Consider the following 11,117-nt stretch of genomic DNA (forward strand, 5'->3'; position numbering starts at 1 on the left):
GTCCAGGAGGTGGAAGACACAAGGTATAAACCACCCAGATGCAGTCCCTCCCCCATACACACATCCTGAGTCTAGGAACATCAGACTCATGTTTATTAGAAGGGAAAAGAAAAAAACACTTGCCCAAATTCTCCTTAACACAGCATAAAGTACGAAAACCTCTGTTCTTCAGGTGGTGGGTGGAAAGGGGGGGTAAGCAGAAGACCCTAGTTCCAGCAAGCTAAGCAAGAAGTGGAGGACACATGTGTCTCATCACAGAAGCCAAAGGATCCAGTCCATTTCTCCATCCCTGGCTCTCTGGCAAACTCAGACATCAATGGGCTCCCGGCCTCGGTTCTGCCTCTTCACCACAAACACTCTCTGTCCTGACACAGTCACCAGCAGTGTGTGTTCTCCAAAGACCACTGGAGGGGAAACACCTTCCCCCACCCAGGAGGGGGAAGGGAACACAGAGTTAGTGGGTACAACAACCTCTACAGGGTCACAAACTGGCTGGGATTGAAAGGCAAAGCAATTCTGTAGTTCAAGGTGGAGAGATTGGAAGAGAGGCTGCTCCGAGATCTTCCTTCTCTTGCTTACTCAGTCCTGACACTAGGGAATCCCAGAGAGAGAAGTGGCTGAACCACAGACCCAGGAATTGGTGGAATGTGGTAGAAGGAGAAAGGTTTCTTTCCCTAAAACATCTGGAAATATCTCCCACTCCCACCACTGGGGGCTGGGGCTAGGGCTCACCTGACAGGCGCTTGAAGGGGACACTCATGCCATGATGCAGGCGGAACCCACAGGCTGTACTGACGAGCTCAGAGATGGCGCTGGCTGCCTGCTCATCATTCTCAAGATCCCCAGATGACTGCAAGTAAATGGGGAGGGGAGGGTGCAGAAAATGAGGTTACAGAATTGGGAAGGAATCCTAGGCATAGGCCCTCTGCCTCTCTGTGCTTTCAAATACCTGGGGGTCACCCAGTTTTGGAAAACCTGACCTAAAACCTCTTTATAGTAGTCTCCCTTCTTATGCCATTCTGTTTCTCATCCTTATAATACCAGCTTCCTCCACTGAGCAGCAAGCAACTCATCCAACTCTACTGGATACTCCCCCCCTACCCCCTCTTCTATGGGGTATTGAATACTTAACCACAGAGCCACACCCCCAGTTCTTTTTTATATTTTACTTTCAGACAGGGTCTCACTAAGTTTCTGAGGCTAGTTTTGAACTTGCAATCCTCTTGCCTCAACCTCCCAAGCCACTGGAATTACAGGCATGCGCCACAGCCTATCTTCTAACCCCTTGAAACTGAATGCCCTTCCTTGTCCCTATCTAGTGGTAAAATCATTCTCCAAGACTGGTGCCTATCCATAGTGACTTCATTTTTTGTCTTCCCACTTGCTGACTTGTCTGTAAAATCTGAATTGTAAACATCTTCTTTGTTCTTGAATTACTCCCTCTATTTACTCCTTGGTTAAGTGATAATGACAGTAGTCCTGGACTTCTTTCTGTTGACTGTCTCAACTTCCTCTCTTACCTCTGATATGGACTTGTAAGTAGGTTTAGTTTAGTTCTCTTTGGACCCAGATGTTTTTTACCTCAGTTTCTTCATCAGTACATTAGGGACAATAATATCTATCTAGTGGACTTGGAAGGGTTACAAGGTATAATACTGGGAGATCCTTAGAACAATCCCTAGCAATATTTACTAACTGCTATTATATCCACCTCCCTCCCCAGTCAACTTCCTTTCTTGATTTTGTTAGGTACCATGTCATTCTTCTAGGCTTCTCAGTGCAAAGTCTTAGTGATTGGAGAAGTATCTCCTACAAAAGAAGTACCCACAAAAGTACCTATATCAAGTCATTACGAGGATATATTGATTTCTCTAAAAATTTCTTCTTGCACTATACGGCCTTCAGCCTAGTCTTATACCTAGATTCCCTTCCAGCCCATCTCCATACAACCAACAATCTTGCTCAACCATATCACTGGGTCCTGTTTCTGTAGTATAAACTTTCAAAACTTCTGTGACACTAAAGATTAAATCCAAGGCCTCTTCAATCAGATCCTTTCCCCACAAACCTTTGCAATATCAACCCACAATCAATTCAGATAGGCAGTGTCACAATCCTGTAAATATGTCCAGTTCCTAGCCCTGACTACTTTCCTTTTTCCCCCATCCATTTACAATCATTCATCTTTTAAGTTGAGCTGAACTTCTGCATCCAAGAAAGTCTTCCCATAACACAAGTTATAACGCCAAGGGCTGAATCTTTCATTTTTGGACTCCTTCAGCAATCCAAAACACTTGCACTGTTTTCAACCTTGAACTTTAAGCCTTGTCTCTCCAGAAAGAGCAAATATTTCTACAGAGCTACACTATATAATATTACAGAACAAAATACAAAGATGTCTTCAAGAAATACCGAATAAAGATGTACTGGAGAAAACATCTGGGCATTGTTGATTCTTATCAACCAACCTGAAATGAGTTGTATGACTTTGTAACATTGGTAGACCTCTTTTACCTTGGAACAGTTAGAAGACTAAGATTCCAGAGATTAATTACCAAAAGCTTACTGTATGCCAGGGGGATTACCAGGTAAAAGGACGAAAATGAAGGCAAATTAGGTGAAACTGGGCACAATTAAAAAGGGTTACCCAGTCATGTCACTTCCCTTTCCCAGAACGCACCGCCAGCACTGCACCTTCACTCAGCACCAGGTAGCCGAGCTGGTCTGGGATTCGCTCCAGTCCCTGGGTCAGTGCAGAAGTCTAGTGGGTAAAGATGCGAGCAGTGAGGAGCAAGTGGCAATGGACCTCTTCACCTGCAGTCTTTCTCTTGACGATGGCCCCTTCCGGACCCCCTTCCCCCTTCTGTGTCCTCCTATGCTGATCTTCCTGAGTTTCCATCTGCCCTCTCTGCCCCGGAATCTCCTGGGCCTTCCATTCCCCCTCTTGGCTGCCCCGGACGGCCTTCACTGCCCCACACGCCCCTCCGCGCTGCCCCTCTTTCCAGTCGCAGGTGTCCCGCCCCTAACCCGCAGACTGCTCCCAGCCCCCGCACACCCTCCCACAGGTTCCTCTTTAGCCCGCTCCGTCGCCGCTCCTCCCATCTTCATTCCCTCTCCATCCCGGGACCGACGGGAGGTAAGGGTGGAACGCCGGCCCAGGAGGGGGCAACCAAAGACTGTGGGCGCAGAACCCGCAGCACGTACTCCCGCGCATGCGTCCTCACTCACCATCGCAGCCCTAGGTGCTGGAGGAGCTCCCCACTAGATAGGTAGCTTCCGGCGCCAGGCCCAGGTCACGTGTTCCCAGCCGGCGGTCTCCTCCCTCAGCCCAACGCCACCGGGCTTTAGCCACGCCTCTACCCTGTGGATTGGAGCGTTGCTAAAACATTAAATTTAACCAGCCAGTACAGAGCGTTGCATCCCGGAGACTCGCCGAATTGGTCGATTATTCCCGCCCCTCGACGTCGGAGGGCGTGGGTGTCGTAGGAGGGGGCGGGCCCCTGTGGGCGGGGCTGTGGGTGTGCGCCTGCTCCAGCAGTCCTGCCCAGGGCTTCAACTGAGTTAGATCGCCCACTAGTGACCAGGTCGTTTCCTGGGTTTGACTTCTTCACCTTAAAAGAGAGAGCCTGAAGTGAAATAATGTAAAATGCGTGTAGGAAGCTATTTAAAGTCTATTCATATGCCTAACCCAGGCTGCTCTGTGTTTAAAATAGGAATTTGTTCCCAAAGTGATTTTTGTTCCTAGATTTAATGAGGAACGTATGATGGAGAATTGACTATTCCCTGCTAGGAAAACTTAGAGTACTTTGTGTCACTTTTAGTGTTCTTACAAACATCACAAAATCTAGGAAATTTTTGTTTTAATTTAGATAATTTCTATACCTGTTGTGATACTAATGTGGCTAATGCAGTATTGATGAGGTAAAAATAAAGAATGATTCTAGAATAATCTAATGGTTATTAGAATAATCTAATGATTTAATAATAATAATAATAACAACAACTACTACTACTACTACTTCTTGGTGAGGATGTGGAAAATTAGACCCTTATGCATTGCTGGTGGGACTGTAAAATAGTGCAGTTTTGGAAACAATTCTTCAATAAGTTCAACATTAGAGTTAACATATAACCTAGTAATTCCACTCCTAGGCATGTACCCAAACGAACTGAAAACATTCCACAGAAAGACTTGTATATGAATGTTCATTGCAGTATTTATAATATCGAAAAAAGTGAAGCAATCCAAATATCTATCCACTGATAAGTGGATCAATATAATTGGTATATCCATACAATGGATTATTATTCAGCATAGAGTACGAACACATGCTATAACCTGGATGAATCATGAAAACAATGCTGAATGAAAAGAGGCCAGACACACAAGGCCACATGTTGTGTGGTTCCTTTATGTGAAATGTCCAGAATAGGCACATGCATAAAAATAAAAAGCAGATTAGGGGTTGCCAGGGGATTGGGGGTGGGGGGATGAGGAAATGGAGAGTGACTGCTAATAGGCGTATTTTGTGGGATGATGAGAATGTTCAAGAATTACAGTGGTGATGGTTTCACAACCATGCAAATGTACTAAAAACTGGGGCTGGGGTTATGGCTCAGCAGTAGAATGCTCACCTCGAATGTGCGAGGCCCTGGGTTCGATCCTCAGCACCATATAAAAATAGATAAATAAAATAAAGATGTGTGTTCAACTACAACCAAAAAAATAAACTTTAAAAAAATGTGCTAAAAACCACCAAATTGTACAATTTGGAATGAAGAATTTTAATTTCAATTAAAAAAACCCACAAAATTCTGTTGCTTGAGGATCCAATTAGAGAAGGTGGGTTCCTCCTTACAAATGAGGTATATTTAGGGATGTAGCTCAGTAGTAGAGGGTGTGCTTAACATATGTGGGTTCAATTCCCAGCATCTGAAAAAAAGATATATTTATAATATAAAGTTTAAATTTCAGGAGGACATATAAAGAGAGTTTAGTGGAGATGCTTAATTTGCAAAGCCTTGCCTGGCCTTACATATTGATGTCACTTAGTAGGACCATTTTGTTTGCACCTACTAATCAAAGCATTTTCATCCATATGTTCCCCTAATGCTGTTATTAACAACCCAGTAATACTATCCCCACTAACCACCCTATAGTAGTAACCTCATTAACCTGCAATACTAACAACAATAATAATAGTAACTATTAACCCTATAATAATAACAATCCCATTTTGCAGATTAGAAAGTGCAGAGAATTCAAGCACACAGCTAACAAGTGACAGAGCCATACACTTGTCTCAGTTTTCTGACACTGAGGCTGATGTTTTCCCCATTGTTTTATAAGCTAACTGTGCTTAATTTTTAGAAGCTACATTTGATTTTACCTCAGAACTTCCTGCTCTTGTTTTTACTGATACAGAGGACTATTCACAGGACCATGCTCATCATTCATACTTAAAACTGTTTCCTTTCCCAAACTACTGGACAAAGCAAAGCTGCTGTTCATTCAATTCAGCAAGTATTTATTGAGCATCTTCTAGGTACAGACAATCTTCTTGGAATTGGGGGTATAGCAATTAAATTAAAACAAGTCTTAAAAATGTTTTGGGAGGGAGAGGTTAGCACACAACAATCAGCAAAATAAATGTGTTAAGTGGTGAAAAATTCTATGAAGAAGAATAGAGCAGAATTCCATGTATATCAAATTCAACAACATGCAAAACAAAATAGTGTATTGCATACATAATGTATTTATGGTTAAAATTATAAAGGGAATGATAAACATAAAATTTGGAATAATGATTACTTCTGGAATAGATGATGGATGAGTCAGGGAGAGATTCAAAGGATTTCAAAGAATTGGTAGTACTCTATGAGGTTCTGAGTCTTGGTACTGGGGGTTGAGTCCAGATGTGTTTATCCACTGAGCCACATCTCCAGCCCCTTTTAATATTTTATTCAGGGTCTTGCTGAGTTGCTAAGTGCCTCATTTAAGTTTCTGAGGACTGGCTTTGAACTCACCATCATCCTGCCTTAGCCTCCGAGCCGCTGGGGTTATAGGTGTGTGCCACCATGCCCAGCTTTGTGTGTGTTTTAAATGTTTTTAATACATGAAGGATTAAATATTTTTTAAAATCTTAGAAGAATAAAGCAGGTCTTGCGATAAAGCAATTTAACACTATGGAAATGTGTACATATGTTTACCTAAAGACAATTATTAGAATGTTCATAGAAACTTTATTCCTAATATTGCAAAATTGGAGACCACCCAAATGCCCACCAACGGTTGAATGAAAAAATTGTACCATATTTACACCATGGGACGTCATAGCCCATGAGAATGAATGGACCAAAATGACACAAATGACATGTGTGAACCTCACAAACCTATTGAATGAAAGAAGTCCATCACAAAAGAGGTCATTCTTCCTGATTCCCTTTACATAAAGTACAAAAATAGGCAAAATTAATCTGTGCTGTTAGAAATCAGGATGGGCATTCACAGGGGAACATTGAGGCTGAACAAGAGGGGCACTTTGGGGGTCTTGTAATGCTCTGTTTCTTTATCTGGAAGTTGGTGTCGTGTGTGTGTTCAGATTGTGAAAATTGAATGAGTCACACACTTATGTATGATAACTTTCTGATTACATATTATATTTGAATAAGTTTTTTTTTTTTTAAATCAAGTAAGAGAATATACACAAGGTGGGTGTGCTATTTTCTATCAGGTGAGCAGAAGTGACCTTTCTGATGAGGTGACAACTGAGCAGAGAGACATTAGGAGACAAGTTGTGCAGATTTCTATCTACCTGAGGGAATATTCTAGTGAGCCCTTGCTGAATGTCCACCATGCGGCCTGCACAATGGTTTCATTAATGAGGTTCTAAGCATAAAGTTAGTTAGAAGAGATCGAAATAAAACACACAGACTCAGTTACCTTATTTCTATTGCTAGGTCCGAGACGGCTCACCTCTCTGGTTCCCACCTCTAACTGCCCAGCAGGGCAGCAAGGATTACTCAAGGCTAGCAGGAGAGAGAGAGTTTGAACACACCTGGGAGTAGCCTTTTATTGGGGAACAAGAGATTCAGGGGAGAATTCCATCCAATGAAGGTTGGGGGGGGGCTGCACTCCAAGGTCAGGGTCAGTGATTGGGTCCCCGGGGTCAGTGGTCAGGCACACCCCCACTGGATGGGCTCTCTCATCAGGAAAGGGCCGGGAAAGCTTCGACACAGCCAAAGCACCTCAGACCCTTAATGGGAGCCACCCAATCACGTGTTAGAATGGCTTCCCACATGAATGCTTATTTTATTTTAGACTGTGAGTTCCCTGATGGACCTGGCTTGCCTTTGGAATTCCACTATCTAGCATACAATGGAAAATAGCCTGTTGTTAACCTACAAATTGGATGTGTACTTTTTTTTCTATTTTGAACTCTCAGTCACTCCCAGGAGTATTCTTCTAATTTTAGGAGACTTCTTTGTCCTCCTGGTTTTTAAAATCTCTCCTTTTACCCTTCCACCATGCTTTCTTCTTTTGAAAAGGAGAAAATAAATCTTAGAATGTGAAACAACATGTTTGTATTCGCTTAAGCAGTAAAGCTGTCCTCCTTCTTCCTGACCAAGCAATTTCCAAAGGTTCTAATACCTTCTCTCAGCCAATGTGAGAATGTGCTGGAAACTGCACATTCATTATTTGCCCCTTCTTCATTCTCCATACACACACAGTTTTTGCTCCACCAAACTCGATCGAAGGGGCTTACATCTCTAGTGTGGCATTCACTACACCTCCGAACTGGTCTTTGCTTGCCTATCTCACTTAGAAGCTGAGCAGCGTGTGGGTGGGGGCCTGTGATACCATCAACATTTTATTCCCAAAGTACATTACTATGAACACCATAGTCTCCAATAAGTGCCGACTGAATGGACATGACAGAGTTCAGAGAACCAGAGAAGTAGGATCGGAGTTAAGAAATCTGTTGATGGGGCTGGGGATGTGGCTCAAGTGGTAGCGCACTCGCCTGGCATGCATGTGGCTCGGGTTCGATCCTCAGCACCACACACAAACAAAGATGTTGTGTCTGCCGAAAACTAAAAAATAAATATTAAAAATTCTCTCTCTCTCTCTCTCTTTCTCTCTCTCTCTCTAAAAAAAAAAGAAATCTGTTGATGGATGTTGATGAGGTAGTAATTGGTACTAGGAAAATGAGAGAAAGAAATGATGTGTGAGAGGCAAGGAGGACTAGTTTCAAAGCAATAGCCACAATCAAACAAAAATAATCTAGAGTGAAAAGAAGAATGCTAAAGGAGCCATCAAAGACCAAATACACAAACCCAACAGAAACAAGCCACATAAGTTAACTGCTGTATAAGTTAACTAGTGTTCTCCAGAGAAATAGGACCAATATGTCTACTCATCCATTTATCTATCCATCCTTTTAGACTATTGAAGCATTCATTTAATTTTTAGTTTTATTTTGTCATTTTGCCTTTTTGTCTTAAATTTTTTATAAGTGCATCATAATCATACATAATAGTGGGATTCTTTGTGACATATTCCTACATGCACATAAGTTGGTTCATTTCATTTGCCCTGGGTCTTTTCTTCCTCCTTCCCCTCCCTCCCTCTGCTTCCCTTACTCTACTTGTCTCCTTTTTATTTTCATGATTTATTGATTTATTACAAGGAATTAGCTCATGCAATTGTGTAGTCGGCAAGTCCAAAATCTGTAGGATAGGCGGTCAGACTGGAAATTTAAGTAAAAGTTGATAATGTAGTCTTGAATCTGAATTCTGTAGGGCTTCAGGCTGGAAACTTAGTCAGGGTTTATATGTTATAATCCTGAGAATAATGTCTGTTTCTTCAGGAAACCTGTGTCTTTACCTTTTTGACCTTCAACTGATTGGATGAGGCCCATTCATATTATAATGGTATATTTTTCAGCTTTCTGCTACTATGGTGAAATATCTGAGGCAATTAACTTATAAAGGGAAAATATCTATTTAGATCATGGTTCTGAAAGTTCCTGTCCAGAGGCCCCATTGATTTGGGCCTCTGCTCAGAGCACAGGAAGGCAATGGCAGGGAGAACAAGGCAGAGCAAACCACTCACATCATGAGCCAGGTAGCAAACCCCCTGAGAGACTAGGGCCATACAGTCCCTTAGAGAATACACTCTCAATGGTTTAGACTTTCCACTATGTCCAATTTCTTAAAGGTCCACAGCACCTCCTAATACTGCCACCATGGGGAACACACCTTTAGCATACAGAAATTTGGGCAACACTGTCCATAATCAAACCATAGCAGAAGGTTATTCTGTTTTATTCAAAGTCTGTTGTCTTAAGGGGTATTCACATCTTTAAAAAAAAATAACGTTATAGCAACTGCTAGACTAATATTTGACCAAACAACTGGGTACTAGATCCTAGACAAGTTGACCCATAAACTTATTTGTCATAGCCACAAACCCCAAAGAGGGTGGGAGCCCTTTGAATGTGTTGGTTTCTGTAGTGGCATTAATGCCTGGGTCTGCACTCCAGGACAACAACACCTTCCAATGGTTCTCTTTCTTTCATCTTATCTCTCCCATCCAGGAGCATTATGAGACAATTGAACAAAAAGGAAGAAATGTGCTTTGTGAGGTGTGCATCGTGGAAAAAGCATTAGTGAACCAAAGGGGGAAGGGACATTTGGAAATCTGGACCTTGTTAGGCCCTGTGAGCCCCTAGAGCCTGTGTAATATTGTAGAATCTACGTCTGTGGGTCTCAGTACCCAAGAGGAAACAAAGTCTATCTGATGTATGCAGGTTCCCTCAAAAACCAGGTTCACTTCTTCTTCTCCAATTTAGCAAGATATGAGAAAATAAAGAGAGCAGAATCATGGTTCCTAAACTGTGGCATAATGAGAAAAGTCACATTTAAAAAATGGATTCTTTTAACAGAGTGACATTATAAAGCAAAATGATTTTGATAGTCATTCAATAGTTATAGGTTTTATAAAGTTGATCCGTGGGGGGTATTGAGAGTCCTTATAAGCGTATGGCCCACAAATGATGGGAAGCAGACCTCGGATCAGCAAACTTTCCTTTATCCTGCAGCGAAGTCAATCCATCAGGCACGGGAGGGCTTATTTTCTGGGTAGAGGGAATGGCCCAACGGTTACAGAGTCTAGGTTTTATAGTTTACAATGAGGGTGAATTAATCATTGGAGACTGTGGGTGTGCAGTTTGGACAGTCAGCGACCTAGTTGTGCAGGTGAAAATTTTAACTGAGGAAGGTAGTTGTAAAAAGGTTAAAACTCTTTGTCACTGCAAAAAGCTCACAACTCTGTGTTCACTGCTTATCCTCCTTCCTCTGGGACTCTTTGCCACCTACAGCTTCACTATTTGCTTTTTTTCTTCCAGGACTCATCTGGGAAAGGGGAAAAGTCCAGGGCCCAGCATTTCAGTATTTGCCTCCTTCCTTCAGGACCCATTAGAGTTGGGAAGGGGCACATGTTTGCTTTGTCCCTCAGGGTTCATTATTACTGGAAAAGGATGTACTTAATATTTGGCTAATTTTCTCCCTCCTCCTGAGCCACACTGCCCCTCTGTTTTTCCTGGGGCAAGTCTTGTACTTTCTATAACCCTTCAGTCCCTTTCTGTAACAGTTAATATGGATCATCAATTTGAATTTATTAAGACTTTTTAAAAAATATCTTTTTTAGTTGTAGATGGACACAATATTTTGTTTATTTTTATGTGGTGCTGAGGATGCAAGGCAGGTGCTCTGCCACTGAGCTACAGTCCCAGCCCTTAAGAGACTTTTTGTATGTGTCTATGAGGATGTTTCCAGAGATTATTGACATGTGGCACAGCAAACTGAGAGGGATAGACCCACCCTGAATATAGGTGGTGCAACCCAATGGGCTGGGGTCCTGGATGGAAGGAGAGTGGAGAAAGGAGGAAGCCAATGTGGATGCAGGTGCCATTTTTTTTCCTCTCTTGGGTGGTGCTTTGATTGCTGCTGCCTTTGCTTGAGTACATCAAACTCTGGCTCCTTCACTCTTTCAAAATGGACTTGGATCATTGACTCTCCAGAGAGTTCCCAGGCTTCCAGTCAGGGACTGGGAT

General features: G+C 42.5%; 1 protein-coding gene across 2 annotated transcripts; it reads right to left on the bottom strand.

The window, feature by feature from the left end:
* Nucleotides 1-76: 76 nt before the first annotated feature.
* Lamtor4 (late endosomal/lysosomal adaptor, MAPK and MTOR activator 4) lies at nt 77-3,429 on the bottom strand. Of its 2 annotated transcripts, none has more exons than XM_026413175.2 (4): nt 3,229-3,429; nt 2,681-2,761; nt 733-850; nt 77-419 (listed from the first exon to the last, which is right to left on the bottom strand). In XM_026413175.2, the coding sequence occupies exons 1-4, from the start codon at nt 3,229-3,231 to the stop codon at nt 307-309; spliced, it is 315 nt and encodes a 104-aa protein (XP_026268960.1). In that variant the 5' UTR covers nt 3,232-3,429; the 3' UTR covers nt 77-306. The 2 variants fall into 2 exon arrangements, with proteins under 2 accessions (XP_026268960.1, XP_026268961.1); XM_026413176.2 differs by having other exon boundaries at nt 77-404; nt 3,229-3,421.
* Between the last annotated feature and the right edge of the window lie 7,688 nt (nt 3,430-11,117).

This window comes from Urocitellus parryii, chromosome 9, assembly GCF_045843805.1.
Source record: "Urocitellus parryii isolate mUroPar1 chromosome 9, mUroPar1.hap1, whole genome shotgun sequence".
In the NCBI taxonomy this organism is placed as follows: domain Eukaryota; kingdom Metazoa; phylum Chordata; class Mammalia; order Rodentia; family Sciuridae; genus Urocitellus; species Urocitellus parryii.

Excerpts from the sequence above, each read along its gene's own strand:
- Lamtor4 (XM_026413175.2), bottom strand. Across the intron at positions 851-2,680 it reads GTGAAGGTGCAGTGCTGGCG|TCATCTGGGGATCTTGAGAA; the intron begins GTGCGTTCTGGG and ends ATTTACTTGCAG. Across the intron at positions 420-732 it reads CCCCTTCAAGCGCCTGTCAG|GTGTTTCCCCTCCAGTGGTC; the intron begins GTGAGCCCTAGC and ends GGGTGGGGGAAG.